The sequence below is a fragment of the Nomascus leucogenys genome, chromosome 10, assembly GCF_006542625.1.
Source record: "Nomascus leucogenys isolate Asia chromosome 10, Asia_NLE_v1, whole genome shotgun sequence".
Classification (NCBI taxonomy): domain Eukaryota; kingdom Metazoa; phylum Chordata; class Mammalia; order Primates; family Hylobatidae; genus Nomascus; species Nomascus leucogenys.
In genome coordinates this window covers 36,584,853-36,604,204 of record NC_044390.1, presented here as the reverse complement: position 1 = coordinate 36,604,204, position 19,352 = coordinate 36,584,853, and the positions used below count along the sequence as shown (strand labels likewise).

The 19,352-nt window shown below is 41.4% G+C and overlaps 1 protein-coding gene across 4 annotated transcripts in view; it reads left to right on the top strand.

The window, feature by feature from the left end:
- Nucleotides 1-3,976: 3,976 nt before the first annotated feature.
- Nucleotides 3,977-19,352, top strand: part of NUP107 (nucleoporin 107) — a 58,372-nt gene continuing 42,996 nt past the window's right edge. For 2 of the 4 annotated variants that reach the window (XM_030820018.1, XM_030820016.1), the window contains exons 1-7: nt 3,977-4,099; nt 5,961-6,052; nt 6,829-6,915; nt 7,923-8,038; nt 9,258-9,402; nt 14,092-14,195; nt 18,011-18,138. In XM_030820018.1, the coding sequence (XP_030675878.1) occupies nt 4,092-4,099; nt 5,961-6,052; nt 6,829-6,915; nt 7,923-8,038; nt 9,258-9,402; nt 14,092-14,195; nt 18,011-18,138 (680 nt within the window). In that variant the 5' untranslated portion in view covers nt 3,977-4,091. Of the gene's footprint in view, nt 4,100-5,960; nt 6,053-6,828; nt 6,916-7,894; nt 8,039-9,257; nt 9,403-14,091; nt 14,196-18,010; nt 18,139-19,352 lie in introns of all 4 variants that reach the window. The other 2 variants (XM_030820020.1, XM_030820017.1) reach the window with 2 other exon arrangements.

Here is a 19,352-nt window from a genome sequence, read left to right as displayed (position 1 = left end):
TTTTTTGAGACGGATTGTCGCTCTCTCGCCCAGGCTGGAGTGCAACGGTGCGGTCTCGGCTCACTGCAACCTCCACCTCCTGGGTTCAAGTGATTCTCTTGCCTCAGCCTCCAGAATAGCTGGGATTACAGGGGTCCGTCACCATGCCTGGCTAATTTTTGTATTTTTAGAAGAGATGGAGTTTCACCATGTTGGCCAGGATGATCTCGAACCACTGACCTCGTGAGTCGCCCGCCTTGGCCTCGCAAAGTGCTGGGATTACAGGCGTGAGCCAATGCACCCGGCCCAAAGAGCCTGTTTCAAAAAAAAAAAAAATGGGGGGGGGCGGTGGGGGTACAAATAATGATATTTGATGCCTCAGCTGTTGGGGATAAGGGAGGTGAAGGATGCTCCGGAGCCTAACAGTTGGAGTTTGAGTGTCTTTGGGAAAGACGCTTCCTGGCCTTAAGCTCCTGAGGAGCTGTGCTTTCCCAGACCTTTTCTCCAGTTTCTTAACAATTCCAAGAGCTCCTGATGTGCTTCCAGTAAATTCCCTTTTGTTTAAGTTAACCATAGTCAATTTCTGTCATTGCAACCAAGAATACTAAACATAAAGCTACCATGTATACAATATACACCACATAAGAAATTTATTCCACATCCTTTTAAGGTAATGAAATGAATATGTTTTGAAATTTTGGCAGGGGTGCTATGGTGTTCATGCCTACTAATTAAATGTGTCAAAAGTGAAATGCAGTGCACTTTCCAAAAAGTTTTCCATCTTTGCGTATGAACTGAACACAGGGCTATTTTTTTTGCCCCAAACTGCTCTTCTTTTTTATTGTGTGCTTCATGGTCAATCACCTCAAGTACACTTCAAGTATATTACATGAATAAAACTCATTGGAATTCAATTGCTGAGGGACACAGAGCAAGAACATGAACCACAGATCACACTTTGAATAAACTTGCCCCAGCACTGACAAAAATCATTAGGACTACATTTCACTTTCCATAAGAAAAAGTGAACTTTTGTATAGGAAAATTAGGAGGTTGGGAGAATGAGACCATGCCAGGGCGTAATTCTTCGGAAAGGTTATTAAAGGAGAAAAGTAACATTTCAATGACCTGCTATGTACAGAGTACAGTTGATGTCTCTGTTTTTTTTTTTTTTTTTTTTTTTTTTTTTTTGAGACAGTGTCTCACTTTGTCACCCAGGCTAGAGTGCAGTGGCATGATCATAGCTCATTGCAGCCTCGGCCTGCCAGGATCAAGTGATCCTCCTGCCTCAGCCTCCCAAGTAGCTGGGACCACAGGCACATGTCACCACACCTGGCTAATTTTTAAAATTTATTTTAGAGACAGGGACTCCCTCACAACACCCCCTGACAAAGGTATTGTTTTCTCCATTCTACAGATAAGGAATCTGCAGGTGCAGGGAGGTTGAGCCTAGATGGAGCCCAAAGCAATGTTTTTATCAAAATGCCATGTTGTCTGAGAGGGGATAATAAGGTATGAAGAGGCCTTCTGGGGAACTATGCTTCCCAGAATTACAGCAGAACATAAATGCCTAAGGCAAAACTTCCACTGATTTCCTCTTTCCCAGCTGAAACCATGGAGGATATTGAAGACAAGAAAAAGAAGATTTCTGCTGTGCCAGAAACCCTTTAAAAATGTGAGGGAAGGCTGGGCACTGTGGTTCACGCCTGTAATCCCAGCACTTTGTGAGGCCGAGGCGGGTGGATCATGAGGTCAGGAGTTTGAGACCAGCCTGGCCAGCATGGTGAAACCCTGTCTCTACTAAAAATACAAAAATTAGCCGGGCATGGTGGTGCACGCCTGTAATCCCAGCTACTTGGGAGGCTAATGTAGGAGAATTGCTTGAACCGGGAAGGCAGAGGTTGCAGTGAGCCAAGATTGCATCACTGCACTCCAGCCTGGGCAAAAGGGCAAGACTTTGTCTCAAAAAAATAAAAATAAAACACGTGAAGGAATTTCACAGAGCTAAAGGTCAAGTGCCTGAGAAAGAAGTTTGCCCATAAAATGCTTTGAAAAGAAAGGAGAAGGCCAGGCACAGTGGCTCATACCTGTAATCCCAGCACTTTGGGAGGCTGAGGCAGGTGAATTACCTGAGGTCAGGAGTTCAAGACCAGCCTGGACAACATGGTGAAACCCCATCGCTACTAAAAACATAAAAATTAGCTGGGCATGGTGGCAGGCACCTGTAATCCCAGCTACTCAGGAGGCTGAGGCAGGAGAATCGCTTGAACCCAGGAGGCAGAGGTTGCAGTGAGCTGAGATGGCACCACTGCACTCCAGCCTGGGCAATGGAATGAGACTCCATCTCAAAAAAAAAAGAAAAAGAAAAGCAAGGAGAAAGCTACATCTACGAAAAAGCCAAGCACTGTCGGATGTGGTGGCTAACCCCTGTAATCCCAGCACTTTGGGAGACTCAGGTAAGAGGATGGCTTGAGCCCAAGAGTTTGAGACCAGCCTGGGCAACAACATAAGACCCCGTTTCTCCAAAATATTTTTAAAAAACTGGGGAGGGGAGGAGGTCAGGCATGGTGGTGCGTGCCTGTGGTCCCAGCAACCTCAGGTACTAGGGAGGCTGAGGTAGGAGGATTGCTGGAGCCCAGGAGGTCAAGGCTGCAGTGAGCCGTGACTGTGCCACTGCACTTGAGCCGGGACAATAGAACAAGACCCTGTCTCAAAAAACAAAAAACAAAGAAGGAAGGAAGGAAGGAAACATAATTTTAAAAATCAAGTCCAAAAAATAGCAAGCAAGAAGAAAAAAAAAAAGTTCAGCACTGTCACAAGGAATATATGGCAAGAAAAGCTGGCAATTTCTATATACCTGTGAAGCCCAAATTGTCACTTGCCTTAAGGATCAAATGTATCAATGGTGTGAGTCCAAGTCTGTCGCAACTTCTTCACTTTCCCCAGATCTTCAATGGCACCTTTGTTAAACTCAACAAGGCTTCAGTTAACATGCTGAGGATTGTGGAACCATATCGCATGGAGTACCTGAACCTGACATCAATAAATGAACTGATCTACAAATTGGTTATGGCAAAACCAATAAACAAATTACCTTAACAGATAACTCTTTGATTGCTAGATTTCTTGATAAATATGGCATCATCTGACTGAAGAATCTGATTCATGAGATCTATGCTGTTGAAAAACTCAAGTTCCTGTGATCCTTCAAATTATCTTCTCCACGAGGGAGAATGAAGGACTACCTATTTTGTATTAATAAAATGTATAAATGCCAGCAACAGAAAAGACCATATCAACAGGCTTATTAAACGGATAAACTGAAGCACCTAACGTTATTTTTGTAATCTGGTCAGTTAATAGCCAGTCACTACTTTCAAACTGGAAAAAACAAAAACCGAAACAAAAATGTGACTGACTCCTTCAAGACCAAAATATACCACTTTTTGCCTAGACGGCACTTTGAAATAGAGGGCAATACCATCATATTTTACACTTGCCTTTCTACTTTTTAATACAGGTGAACTTTTTCTCCTTAATAGGAAAGAATACCAAGTAAAGAACAAATAGCAGTTATGGAAAATAGTTTCAAAAACTGCAGGGGGCTACAGAACAAAGGACTGAGTGTAGGGAGGGAGATAGAGATCCCCGAGGTATGGGGCAGAGCCCACGCATCTGAATTCCAAGAACAGTTGCTTTCTGACAAAGAATACCAGGAAATGACTTCACATTTTTCCAGACTATCAACGTACTTCATTTTTCCCAGTAGGAGAACCCAGGGCCTGTTCCACGCCCACAGACGTTGGTCAGGCAAAGCGGCCGCAAGGCGTCTGAGCTGAACGCAACCAGGTCCCGCCCCCGGTCCTGTCTGGTCCAGCCAGGCACACATTGGCAAACTTTTGCGCCTGCGCCCACCGGGCCTGAACCTGTAGGCTGAAGTCGCGCATGCGCTAGATGGAACGTTGTTTCTTCTCCCCTACCCCTTTTCTGTGGGGCTGTTTTAGGGAGAGACTGCTTCCGGGTCGAAGGGCTTGCTTCCGGAGAGCGGGAAGGCTAAAATGCGGTAGCTAAACTGGAGCCAGCGTTGGTTCTGTGTGGAAAAGGCTTTAGCCATGGACAGGTCAGTTCTGATGGTGGCAGCTGAGCCCGAAGTCTTGCCCCTCTCGCCTGTTGGCGAAACGAAATAGGTGAAATTAGACTCCCAGAAGAATCCAAGGAGGTCCCGGGTGCTTCCCCTAAGATTCCTTCCCCATGCCGGGAAATTTGGCTACAAATGGGGAAAAGGCCGCTTGGCCTGGGTCGGGGTGGGGTACAGATCATAATGGTCCCTTATATTCCCACTACGTTCTGCGATATATTCGGCGCTGTGTGGCAGCAACACTGTTCGCTCCTGGGGTGGGCGGGGTAGGTAGCCCGGCGTTCGAAATGCTAAGTGACGAGCCTGAGATCACAAAGCCAGTCAGTGAAGATACTGGGATCTCAGCGCAGACTTTCTGATTACAAGTGCCAGCGTCGGATACTGAGTTCCCTCTATGATCTGGGTACTGTGCTAGCCGCCTGCAACAAAGATCAGTTATTCAAGATCCTTACCCTCGGGGAATTAGTTTTATAATGGAGACAACCAAGCAGTGTAAAGTGGTAAGTGTTTGGGGGCGATCAAGTCTCCCTGTCACTGTAACTATCAGGAAGACCTCTCAAAGAAGGTAACTTTCTAGCTGGTCTTTGAATAATAATAGTACATTATTCGTACTCCAAACATTGAGTACCTACTATGTGACTGCCATTGTTCTAAAGGCTTTGAATATATATTATTAGCTTATTTAATCTTCAGAACAAGAACAATCCTATGAGGATAGGTACTGTTATCCATTTTTCATATATAACACTGAGACTAAAAGAGGTTAAGGAACTTGCTGAAAGTTAGGAAGCTAATAAATGCAAGAACCAAATTGCCAACCTGCATCTGTGTGTCTCCAGCCTACCTGAGGCTCTTTGAGGAATAAGTAGTTGTTGACCAGGTGCTCAAGGGGACAAATGTAGGTCTTTGTAAAAGAAACATATTCAAAGGTGCTAGGATATGAAAAAAAAGTACATGTAGCTCAGTGGTCACATGCAGTATATGTTTAAAGTGATGTTTGTGGCTGAATAGAAGACTGAACCCCTAAACTGGGGTCATATTGTAAATATCATTTTAGGAAATTTGTACTTCTATAAACCAGAGAGAGCTATCTGAAGGTTTTTGTGTTTGTTTTTAATTTTAATTGTTAAACGTTTAAAATTGTTCCTATGTGGTTGTTTCCCATACTTTTCCTGCTGAAGGAATATCTGAAGGTTTTAAGTGGAGGAAAAGCATATTAGATTCTTGTCTTAAACACAGGCCTTTTAGTCCACACAATTTAGTAGACCTTTGAGTGAAACTGACAGGGAGTGTTGTTATGGGACTGGAGACCTCCTGGGTTGAAGTAACTTGAAGGGTCATTTTGCTCCAATTTACCAGAATTCTTTTACTTACCCTTCTATCTCACAAGCTCTGTTTGTTGTTGTTGTTTGTTTGTTTTTTAATAGTACCCATGGTTTAAAGCATTTTGGAGACTGCAGAAAGTCTTTTAAGAGAGAATTCCTGCAGTTAGGTAACTCCTCAATCCAACAAGGGAAATAAGATTCACTTTTATGAAGCAATTATCTAAAACAGTGTTGTAATATAGATTCCAAGTGTTGAAATAATTCCTTAGGAGAAAATAACATAGTGAGTACTAGAAAGTCAGAGAAGTCTTTGTGCAGGTAAGATTTGAGTAAGGCTTTGAAGAATAAGCAGGATTTGGAGCCAGGAGTGCATTCTCAGCAAAAGATCTAAGACTTGGCTACTAGAATGACCTGTACCTTAACTTACTCAGGGTCCTTTACTCCAGCTGTGATGATAAAATTCTTTATAAATGCTATATTCTCGTTTCACTTATATGAGCTTGATTATACTACTTTAGGAGTGGCTTTGGAGATATATCATCCCCTGTAATCCGGGAGGCGGAGGTGACACGGACTGCACGGAAACAGAGTGCTCAAAAAAGAGTTTTAAGTATCCTTTGTGATTTAAGCATCATTATAAAAATTGTAACAGGCCGGGCGCGGTGGCTCACGCTTGTAATCTCAGCACTTTGGGAGGCCGAGGAGGGCGGATCACGAGGTCAGGAGATCGAGACCACGGTGAAACCCTGGCTCTACTAAAAATACAAAAAAAAATTAGCCGGGCGTGGTGGCGGGCGCCTGTAGTCCCAGCTACTCGGAGAGGCTGAGGCAGGAGAATGGCGGGAACCCAGGAGGCGGAGCTTGCAGTGAGCCGAGATTGCGCCACTGCACTCCAGCCTGGGAGACAGAGCGAGACTCCGTCTCAAAAAAAAAAAAAAAATGTAACGTGTTTGGAATCAGTGTTGTAGAATTTTCTTTTTATAACAGTATTAAATGATAGCTATAATAAAATCCTGTAGAAATTTTTTTTCACTCCACAGAGCTGTCATTTGGTAAATATAATGCAAAAATTTAATGAGATCATATTTCCCTAAAAATAAAGATATTTCTTACTGCTGACAGCTTCTGCTGAGATTAGATTTCTTTTTATTATTTGAAAACTGACTAAAAACATTTAGTTCAGTGTGTAGTTATCTAAGACTGACATCTGAGAATTTAAATGGCAGAAGCAATGAGTTATTTACCCTTTGCATTGAAAAATGGTAGCCCTAAAATACCTTGTTCTTGAAAAATGTACTCATATAATTTGTATAGTAAAAAGATGGTTAATTCACATTTTAATGATCTCTTTTCTACATGGAAAACTTTTCTTAACTCATTGTACAGTTCAAGCATCTCAAGATGAAAATTTTGGTAATACTACACCAAGAAACCAGGTTATCCCTCGAACTCCTAGCTCATTTCGACAGCCTTGTAAGATTTTTTGCTTTTAAAGCATTTAATAATAATGGTAATTATAATTGCAACTAACATTTATTGTAACATAATAAGTATAGTATTTGGTTACAATATCAATAAGCACTAATAATAATGATTGCAGTTATTATTTGTTTGAACTCTTGCCATGTACAAGGTACTGTACTTTACATAAACACACGGTAACTATGACATGGGTATTGTTAGCTCTGTTTTACCAAAACTGAAAGTGAGACTTAGAGAAGTTAATTAATATAGGCAATAAGTATGTAAATAGGCTGGATGCAGTGGCCCATGCCTATAATCTCAACACTTTGGGAGGCCAAGGTGGGCAGATCACTTAAGGCCAGGAGTTCAAGACTAGCTTGGCCAACATGGCGAAACCCTGTCTCTACTAAAAATACAAAAATTAGCTGGCGTCATGGCACATGCCTGTAATCCCAGCTACTCAGGAGGCTGAGGCAGGAGAATTGCTTGAACCCGGGAGGCAGAGGTTGCAGTGAGCTGAGATTGTGCCACTGTACTCCAGCCGGGGTGACAGAGCAAAAAAAAAAAAAATCCCAGTTCCATTATTTACATACTCTTTTTTTTCTGTCTCAGAACAAAAAAAGAGTATGTAAATAATGGAACTGGGATTCAAACAATGATCTGTTTACTCCAAAGTTTATGCCCACTACACTGCACTGCCTCGGTATGCCTTATAAAATTAAAATATGAAGAATCCGTTGACTGATTAGTGTCTTTAACTGCTCAGTTATGCTATAATGAAAGCATCTGTAATTGCAGTAAAATTTTTCCTCTTAGGCTCAGTAGTACCTACAGCTCAAATTTAGAAAAATAAGTTAAATCCTTGTATCATGGAAATGTTAACATTTAAAGTATTTATTTGGTTAGAGTCTAATGGAAAACTGAAAAATGTATTCTTCATTGTTTGTTTGCTTACTTTGTTTTGATAATGAATACTCACGCACTTTAGTTTCTTTCTACCAACCTTTTGTTTATAGTTACCCCAACAAGCCGAAGCTTACTAAGGCAGCCAGATATTTCCTGCATTCTTGGAACAGGAGGGAGGTCTCCCCGACTTACACAGTCTTCAGGGTTCTTTGGAAATCTCTCCATGGTATGTAGAAAAATAGGGCTAAGAACTCCTTTTGGGTAGAGTGTGGTGGCTCACATCTGTAATCTCAGCACTCCCTGAACTCCTGACCTCAAGTGATTCTCCCGCCTTGGCCTCCCAGAGGTCAGGAGTTTGAGACTAGCCTGCCTAGCATGATGAAACCCTGTCTCTACTAACAATAAAAAAATCAGCTGGGAATGGTGGCTTACACCTGTAATCCCAGCTACTCGGGAGGCTGAGGTGTGAGAATTGCTTGAACCCAGGAGACAGAGGTTGCAGTGACCTGTGATTGCAAAAGAAAAAAAAAAGAGAAAAAAGAATTTCTCCCTTTTCATAAAAGTATGATATTTGATGTAAAAGCCTTTTAACAAATATTGAGTCAGAATCATCATAACAGTAACTTTAGGTTATATGGATTGAAATAATTAATTAGACATTAAAAAAACTGAAAACCTTATGCATCTGATATCACAGATGGAAACTGTGACACCAGCAACCTTTAGATGCAGATGTTTTAATCTGTCAGTTTGCTGACCAGAAGAAATACATGCTGTGGTTGGTTGCTGATGGCTATAAAATCTGATCCCTGTTTTGAAGCATACAAGAGTAGGAATCAGAGGGTAACAATGAAGAATATCATAAGGAAGAGATAAAATGTATTAAAGGGGGATAAAAGAGAAAATTGGAAAAAGTAGATGAGATACTCTTTAGGAATCACTATGGAACAGTATTGACAATAGCAAAAGAAATGTTATGTAAGCTATGATGCAGAATGACTTCACATAAGTATTAAAAATACACTATAGTAGCCGGGCATGGTGGCTCACATCTGTAATCCCAGCATTTTGGGAGGCTGAGGCAGGTGGATCACATGAGGCCAGGAGTTTGAGACCAGCCTGGCCAACATGGTGAAACCCCATCCCTACTAAAAATACAAAAATTAGCCAGGCGTGGTGGCACTTGCCTGTAGTCCCAGCTACCTGGGAGGCTGAAGTGGGAAGATGGCTTGAGCCTGAGAGGCAAAGGTTGCATTGAGCCATGATTGTGCCACCTGAACTCCAGCCTGGGCAACAGATCCAGACCTTATCTCAAGAAGGAAAAAAAAAAAAAAGATGCATACATACATATAATTTTTAGAAACCTTATTTGTTTTTAAAGTATCCACTCAGTGACAATAACTCCATCACTTTTCTGTATTTTTACTTTTTTGTTTTTTTTTAAGGTTACTAATCTGGATGACAGTAACTGGGCAGCTGCATTTTCATCACAGCGTTCCGGGCTCTTCACAAACACAGAGCCCCACAGTATAACAGAAGATGTAACTATCAGTGCTGTTATGTTACGTGAGGATGATCCTGGAGAAGCTGGTAAAATGGCATTGAGCTTTGTGACAAGTAGCTTTTCACTTTACTAAGATCAAGGAAACCATTTCTTCCTGTTTCTGAACATCATTATGTTTTTCTTTTCTTTCTTTCTGGCTTTTATTCTTGAGAGAGTAGCTTAAACAACAGATTTGTGTGTGTGTGTTTTTTGAGACAAGAATCTCACTCTGTTGCTGGGCGCGGTGGCTCACGCCTATAATCCTAGCACTTTGAGAGGCCAAGGCAGGCAGATCACGAGGTCAGGAGTTCAAGACCAGCCTGGCCAACATGGTGAAACCTCGTCTCTACTAAAAATACAAAAATTAGTTGGGTATGGTGGCGCACACCTGTAATCCCAGCTACTTGAGAGGCTGAGGCAGGAGAATCGCTTGAACCTGGGAGGTGGAGTTTGCAGTGAGCTGAGATTGTGCCATTGCACTCCAGCCTGGGCTACAGAGCGAGACTCTGTCTAAAAAAAAAAAAAATATCACTCTGTCACCCAGGCTAAATGCAGTGGCACAATCATGGCTCACGGCAGCCTTAACCTCCCAGGCGTACGCAATTCTGCAGCCTCAGCCTCCTGAGTAGTTGAGACTGCAGGCGTGTACCACCATGCCCAGCTAATTTTTTTTTTTTTTTTTTTGAGATGGAGTCTCTCTCTGTCACCCAGACTGGAGTGCAGTGATGGGATCTTGGTTCACTGCAACCTCCGCCTCCCAGGTTTAAGTGATTCTCCTGCCTCAGTCTCCTGAGTAGCTGGGACTACAGGCACCTGCTACCACACCTGGCTAATTTTTGTATTTTTAGTAGAAATGGGGTTTCGCCAAGTTGGCCAGGCTGGTCTCAAACTCCTGACCGCGTGTGATCCACCTGCCTTGGCCTCCCAAAGTGCTGGGATTACAGGTGTGAGCCACTGCGCCTGGCCACCAGTTAATTTTTTATTTATTTATTTATTTTTTTAGACGGAGTCTCACTCTGTTGCCCAGACTGGAGTGCAGTGGTGCAATCTCGGCTCACTGCAACCTCTACCTGCTGTATTCAAGTGATTTTTCTGCCTCAGTCTCCCGAGTAGCTGAGATTACAGGTGCCCACCACCACGCCTGGCTAATTTTTGTATTTTTAGTAGAGAGAGGTTTCACCATGTTGGCCAGGCTGATCTCAAACTCCTGACCTCAAGTGATCCTTCCTCCTCAGCCTCCCAAAGTGCTGAGATTACAGGTGTAAGCCACCGTGCCCAGCCTAATTTTTTATTTCTTTGTAGAGACAGGGTCTACAAAGACCAGCCCAGGCTGGTCTCAAACTCCTGGACACAAGTGATCCTACTACCTCAGCCTCTCAAAGTGCTGGGATTATAGGCAACAACATAAATTTATTTTCTCACAATTCTGGAGGCTAGATGTCTGAGGTAAAGGTCTTGGCAGGCTTGGTTTTCTCTGAAGCCTCTTCTCTTGGCTTACAGATGGCTGTCTTTGTCCTGTGTCTTCATGTGGTCTTCTGTCTATAATATATTTTTCCTTAAGCTAATTAGTTATGGTTGTGGCTATGGTATTTGATACAGTATCACTAGAAGGTTGAGAACCTCACCTTGGTTCTCAATCTGAGCGGCATCTTGCCATTTTATCTTTTAATGTAAATAGCAGCCTGTTATGTTATTAGACAAGTCTCATATTGTAATTTTTTTCTTATTTGTGCTGTTGAAAGAGCATCTCTTTCTTTAGGTTTAGTTCTTAATCTAACATTGTTGATGTGTTTTGTTTTCTCCTGGACCCTAATACTGTTATTTTTTTTTCAGATAGTGTTATGACCACTGTACAAGCATTAACTCATGTAATCCTTATGGTGGTCCATTAAATAGTTACAATAATTATTCCCATTTTAGAGAAAAGGAAACTACTGCTCAAAGTGGTTAAGTAACTTACCTCAAACCACCTGGCTAGGAAGTAGTGGTACCAGGATTTGAAACTAAGCAGTTTAGCTCCAGAGCCCTACTCTTAACACTTTGGTAACTACTACTTTCTTGTAGTATCTGTCAAAAATAGGTACTTGTATTAAGTGACTCAAAATACTTTCTACTTAGGCCAAGTGCTTGTATTTTCCCAGAGTGGAACATGCCATTTAGTATGTATTAAAACTTTCACCACCACTTTGTAATGGTGTGCTTAAAATATAATTCAGATATTTTTAAATCTGGCTCAATTTCTTAAGTAATTGTTTATAAAATAGCATATCTTTGAGATCTCAAAAGACCTTTAGGTATCAAAAGAAAAAATAGATAAATTGGGCTACATCAAAATTTTAAACTTTTGTGCATGAAAGGATACAATCAGCAAAGTGAAAAGGCAACCCACAGAATGAGAGAAAATATTTGCAAATCATATATCTGATTAGGGGTTAATATCCAAAATGTATAAAAACTGCTACAACTCAACAACAAAAAAATCAACCCAATTTAAAAATGAGCAAAGAAATAGAATAGACAGAGGCTGGACGACAAGCAATTTGGGAGGCTGAGGCAGGTGGATCACCTGAGGTTGGGAGTTCGAGACCAGCCTGACCAACATGGAGAAACCCTGTCTCTACTAAAAATACAAAATTAGCCGGGCATGGTGGTGAATGCCTGTAATCCCAGCTACTCGGGAGACTGAGGCAGGAGACTCGCTTGAGCCCGGGAGGCAGAGGTTGCGGTGAGCCGAGATCGTGCCGTTGCACCTCCAGCCTGGGCAACAAGAGCGAAACTTCGTCTCAAAAAATAAAGAAAGAAAGAAAAAGAAATAGAATAGACACTTTTCTAAAGAAGATTCACAAATTACCAGTAAGCACATGAAAATACACTCAAATGTCACTAATCGTTAGGAAAATCCAAATCAGAACTACAGTGAGTTACGAGATACTGCCTTACACCCATTAGTATGGCTACTAAAAAACAAACCAACCAACAACAACAACAAAAACCCAGAAAATAACAAGTATTGACAACAATGTGGAGAAATTCAAATCCTTGTGCACTATTGGTTGGAATGTAAAATAGTACAGCTGCTTTGGAAAACAGTATGGCAGTTCCTCAAAAAAAACAGTATGGCAGTTCCTCAAAAAATTAAAAACAGAATTACCATATGATCCAGCAAACCTGCCTCTGGGTATATATCCAAAAGATTGGAAAGCAGAGTCACAAAGAGATATTTGTATATGCATGTTCATAGCATGATTCGTAGTAGCCAAAAGGTAGAAGCAAGCCAAGTACCTGTTGATAGATGAATGGGGGGAACAAAATGTGATGTATACATGCAATGGGATATTATTCAGCCAAAAATGAAGGACATTCTGACACATGCTGCAACATGGATGAACCTTGAGAACATTATGCTAAGTGAAATAAACCAGTCATAAAAGGGCAATACTCTATGGTTCTACTTAATGAGATATTTAGAATAGTCAACACGTGCAGAGGCAGAAAGTAGACGGATGGTTGTCAGGGGCTGGGGTAAGTGGGGAGTGGGGAGTTGATGTTTATTAAGTACAGAGTTTCAGTATTACAAGATGAAAATAGTTCTGTGGATACATAGTGGTGATGGTAGCACAACAATGTGAATGTACTTACTGACACTGAACTATACACTTAAAAATGATTAAGCCAGGGATAGTGGCTCATGCCTTTAATCCTACCACTTTGGGATGCTGAGACAGGAGTTAGCAAGACCCTGTCTCTATAGACTAATAAAAAATTAGCTGGGCGTGGTGGCTGGTATATACCTATAGTCCCAGCTACTGGGGAAGCTGAGGTGGGAGGATCACTTGAACCTAGGAGTTTGAGGCTATAGTGAGCCATGATTGCACCACTGTACTCCAACCTAGGTGACAGAGCAAGATCCCCCTCTCTTAAAAAAAAAAAAAAAAAAGAAAAATAATTAAGATAAATTTTATATTATGTGTATCTTGCCAATTAAAAAAAAATTTAAGGCCGGATGTGGTGGCTCACGCCTGTAATCCCAGCACTTTGGGAGGCCATGGTGGGTGGATCACAAGGTCAGGAAATCAAGACCATCCTGGCTAACACAGTGAAACCTCATCTCTACTAAAAATACAAGTTGGCCGGGCATGGTGGCACGTGCCTGTAGTCCCAGCTACTCGGGAGGCTGAGGCAGGAGAACTGCTTGAATGTGGGAGGTGGAGGTTGCAGTGAGCTGAGATTGCGCCACTGCACTCCAGCCTGGGTGACAGAGCGAGACTCTGTCTCAAAAAAAAAAAAAAAAAAAAAGCAGTGAATTTATAAAAGACTTGTAGCCATTTAAATTTGCAAACAGGCTGGGTGCGGTGGCTCACACCTGTAATGCCAGCACTTTGGGAGGCTGAGGTGGGCAGATCACCTGAGGTCAGGAGTTTGAGACCAGCCTGGCCAATATGGTGAAACCGCATCTCTACTAAAAATACAAAAATTAGCCGGGCATGGTGATGCACGCCTGTAATCTCAGCTAGTTGGGAGGCTGAGGCAGGAGGATCACTTGAACCTGGGAGGTGGAGGTTGCAGTGAGCTGAGACCATGCCATTGCACTCCACCCTGGACAACAAGAGTGAAACTCCATCTCAAAAAATAAATAAATAAATAAATAAATACATTTTCAAACAAACAGAATTACCTAGAAGTATGTCACTTAACTTTTCTTTATTCCTTTTTTTTTTTTTTTTGGTGTGTTCTAGCATCCATGAGTATGTTTTCTGATTTCCTGCAGTCTTTTCTGAAGCACTCTTCGAGTACAGTTTTTGATCTTGTGGAAGAGTATGAAAACATCTGTGGTAGTCAGGTAAGCGAATTTCACTCCATCGTTAGTCAAACTTCAGTATTTTTAGTTTTTATAAACAGCATTAACCTAATTTTCATAGTGTTTAAGGGAGATGTCTTAGGGGAACAGTGGCAGGAATGGAGGGAAAGTCAACTAGAGCATTCCTGCATTTTACATATTGAGGGCCCATACAAGATTTCTTTGGGAGAAAAAGGATTCTGCTGCTTTAAAAAAGGAAAATCCAGCCAGATGCAATGGCTCACATCTGTAATCCCAATGCTTTGGGAGGCTAAAGCTGAAGGATCACTTGAACCCAGCAGTTCAAGACCAGCCTGGGCAACATGGGAAGGCCTTGTCTCTACAAGAAATACATTTGCCAAGCATGGTGCTATGCACCTGTGGTTCTAGCTACTTGGGAGGCTCAGGTGGGAGGATTGCATGAGCTGCAGAGTTTGAGGCTACAGTGAGCCATGATCACACCACTGCACTCTAGCCAGGGTGACAGAGTAGACCCTGTCTCAAGGAAAATCCAAAATATACGAGGAACATTTAGAACTCAACAATAAAGTGGGAGTGTGGGGAGGGAAAGCATCAGGAAGAATGCCTAATGTATGCTGGGTTTAATACCTAGTTGATGGGTCAGCAGGTACAGCAAACCACCATGGCACACGTTTACCTGAGTAACAAACCTGCACATCCTGCACATTTATTCTGGAAATTAAACAAAATAAAACTCAACAATAAGAAAATGAACAATCTAGTTAAAAAATGAACAAAAGATGGGAACAGGCACCTCACCAAAGAAGATATACAGATGGCAAATAAGCATATGAAAAATGATTTGGCCAGGCGCGGTGACTCATGCCTGTAATCCTAGCACTTTGGGAGGCCAAGGTGGGCGGATCACTGCAGGTCAGGAGTTCGAGACCAGCCTGGCCAACATTGTGAAACCCTGTCTCTATTAAAATACAAAATTAGCCAGGTGTGGTGGCGGGCACCTGTAATCCCAGCTACTCAGGAGCCTGAGGCAGGAGAATCGCTTGAACCTGGGAGGCATAAGTTGCAGTGAACCAAGATTGAGCCACTGCACTCCAGCCCGGGCGATAGAGTGAGACTCTGCCTCAAAAAAAAAAAAAAAAAAAAAAAAAGATGCTTCACGTCATATGTCATTAGAGAATTGCAAATTAAAATAATGAGATACTACAACATACCTATTAGAATGATGAAGATCCAGGCCAGTGCTGTGGCTCCCACCAGTAATCCCAACACTTTGGGAGGCTGAGGCAGGAGGATCACTTGAGGCCAGGAGTTCAAGACCAGCCTGGGCAGCATAGCAAAACCCCATCTCTGCAAAAACAAAAAAAGAAATAGAATGGTGAAGATCCAAAAGACACCACCAAATGCTGGAGAGGATGTGGAGCAACAGGAACTATCATTCATTGCTGGTGGAAGTGCAAACAGCTGTAGCTACTTTGGAAGACAGTCTGCAGTTTCATACAAAACTAAACATACTATTGTCATATGATCCAGCAAACTCATTCCTTGATATTTACCCAGGTGAGTTGAAAACTGTGTACACAAAAACCTACACAGACGTTTTCTACAGTTTTATTCATAACAACTTGAAAGCAACCAAGATATCCTTCAGTGGGCGAATGAATAAACTGGTACATCTGAGCAGTGAAACATTATTCAGTGCTGAAAAGAAACTGGCTATCAAGCCTTGAAAAAACATGGAGGAACCTTAAATGCATATTGCTAAGTGAAAGAAGCCAATTTGAAAAGGCTACATATTATATGATTACAACTATATGACATTCTGGAAAAGGCAAAACTTGGAAACAGTGACAAGATCATCGGTTGCCAGGAGTTAGTTGGGAGGGAGCAATGAATAGGTAGAACACAGGATTTTTAAGGCAGTGAAACTACTCTTTATGCTATAATGGGGGACAAATGTCAGTATACATTTGTCATAATTCATTGCATGTACACCACCAAGAATGAATCCTAATGTAAACTAAGGACTTTGGGGGATAATGATGTGTCAATATAGGTTCCTCAGTTGTAACAGATATACCATTCTAGTGTTAGATATTGATGGTGAGGGAGGCTGGGATTGTGTGGGGGAAGAGATATTTGGGTACTCTGCTTTCTGCCCCATTTTGCTGTGAATCTAAAGCTAGGCCAGGCGCAGTGGCTCACACCTGTAATCTCAGCACTTTGGGAGGCTGAGACAGGTAGATTACCTTAGGTCAGGAGTTCAACACCAGCCTGGCCAATATGGTGAAACCTCATCTGTACTAAAAATACAAAAAAATTAGTCGAGTGTGGTGGTGGGCACCTGTAATCCCAGCTACTCAGGAGGCTGAGGTGGGAAAATCGCTTGAACCCGGGAGGCGGAGGTTGCCGCGAGCCGAGATTTCTGCCACTGCACTCCAGCCTAGGCAACAGAGTGAGACTCCTCCATCTCAAAATAAAATAAAATAAAATAAAATAAAACTACACTAAAGAAGTCTATTTTTAGAAAGAGGAAAAGACTTCAAGAAAATACTGCATTCAGTAATGATTGAAATAATAGTAATAGACAACTTTTTATCATTTAGTGTTTCAATAATTGACCTCTGAATTGTTCTATTATAAATGCAGTAGCTTCATTAAATAACACTTAGTGAATCACTGGAGTCAGGATTCAACTGAGAATGTAATGAATGAAGTACAGATAACACTTTTATGAAGTACTAGTCTTAAGACAGTAGTAACATTACTTTGTGAATACTTATTAAGGGGTGGGAAAACCCATTGTCGTGTTCTGAATGAGAGCAATCTTGTTCCTTAATTCGTCTTGACAAGATAATGAGGTACTGTTAATAACCTTTGAGAAAGATTTTCTTTACCCTGGGTTGTTAAACGTCCTGATAAACAATTGTGTGGATGTTTCTAGGGGGGATCATTCATGCCTTTTATTAGATTTTCACATGTGCCTCAGTCCTGAAAAGGTTTTTTTGTTTTTGTTTTCGTTTTTGTTTTTTTTCTCCCCAGACAGAGTCTCACTCTGTCGCCCCAGCTGGAGTACAGTGGCAGGATCTCTGCTCACTGCAACCTCTGCCTCGTGGGTTCAAGTGATTCTCCTGCCTTAGCCTCCTGAGTAGCTGGGATTACAGGCACACACCACCATGCCTGGCTAATTTTTTATATTTTTAGTAGAGATGGGGTTTCACCATGTTGGCCAGGCTGGTCTCAAACTCCCGACCTCAAGCAATCCACCTGCCTCGGCCTCCCAAAGTGCTGGGATTACAAGCATGAGTCACCGCGCCCAGCCTCTGAAAAGGTTTAAGACCACTATTTTGGAATGAGGAAGGACTTTGGTGTTTTGTTTAGAAATGATAATGTTTTTGGTGCCAATCTTGGGAAAATATCTTTCTTGATTAGTTACCTGATATAAATTTTTCAAACATAATTTTAAGATAACTTTTAAAATTTTAATTGCTAAAATGTTGGCTTATGATTTTTTCAGGTATAGGTTTGATTTAACTTATCCTCTGGGTAGATATACAGGGAGAAAAAAATATATCCATCACTGCCACTGTTGGATCTGAAATCAAGAGTATGTTAGACTTATATATATATACTCAGATAAACACATCTTGTTCCAAATTAGATCCATTTCTAGTGGGATCATTACATTACATTTAATTTAAAAAGACAAAATAGAGAAGGCAATTTTATAATATATACTTATTAAATACAATTATTTTAGCACTCTGTTCAAATACAAACTTATCAATGACTCAAAATTGTAGAAAATTAACCTCTTTACGTCTGTGTTTTTTATTCAGGTGAATATACTGAGTAAAATAGTGAGTCGAGCAACACCTGGACTTCAAAAATTTTCAAAAACAGCCAGTATGCTCTGGCTTCTTCAACAGGAGATGGTCACGTGGAGGCTGCTGGCTTCTTTGTATAGGTAATGGCGTCTGGCATTCATAAGTGAAATAAACATAAGGTAATAAACCAACAGGCAAATTAATTTAAAAGTTAGGGTAGGTCATGCTTGGAAATAGATTTTGCTATTTTTGATGCTTATCATTTCGAATACCTTAGTTGTCAAGAGTGAGTCAAGAGGGAAGAGGAAGATATCAGATCATAAAGCTGGTAGTTACCAAAATTGGATGTGTGTAAAGACTTAAGGAAAGTACTAAAAATAGTGCAATACTTAGGCTAAGTTAAGAAAAGAGCTGAAAGTTAGACTTCATGTAATATGGAAGTTTGAAAGAAGTTAACCAAATTTTCCAGAAGGCAAAGATTATACCATGTGCATATCCTTGAATCTAGGAATTTTATGCCTAGAAATTTAACCTAAGAAAATAATGAGAAATATATACAACCACATATGAATAAAACTTTTCAATCTCAAAAAATTAAAAACTACTACTAAGGAACTGGTTAAATGAATTACAGCAGCTCTTTTAGAACCAGAATAACTTGCAGCCATTTTAAATTACCACTTGTGGGCTGGGCACGGTGGCTCATGCCTGTAATCCCAGCACTTTGGGAGGCTAAGGTGGGTGGATCACTTGAGGTCAGGAGTTCAAAACCAGCCTGGCCAACATAGTAGAATGCTGTCTCTACTAAAAATATAAAAATTAGCCAGGCATGGTGGTGGACACCTATAATCCCAGCTACTTGGGAGGCTGAGGCAGGAGAATCGCTTGAACCTTGGAGGCAGAGGTTGCGAGCCGAGACTGTGCTACTGCACTCCAGCCTGGGTGACAGAGTGAGACTCCATCTCAAAAAAAATAAATAAATAAATTACCATTTGTGTATATTCATTGACATGGAAAGATATTCATGACATATTGTTATATGAAAACTGGATTTCATATTAATATATAAATGATGTCCCCTCCGCCATTTGTTTTGTTTTTGAAAAAGAGTCTCACTCTGTTGCTCAGGTTGAGTGCAGTGGCACAACCTTGATTCACTGCAACCTCCGCCTCTGAGGTTCAAGCGATTCTCCTGCCTCAGCCTCCTGAATAGCTGGTATTACAGATGCTGGCCACCATGCCTAGCTAATTTTTGTATTTTTATTTTGTTTTTATGTTTGAGATGGAGTCTCGCTCTGTTGCCCAGGCTGGAATGCAGTGGTGTGATCTCAGCTCACTGCAACCTCCGCCTCCC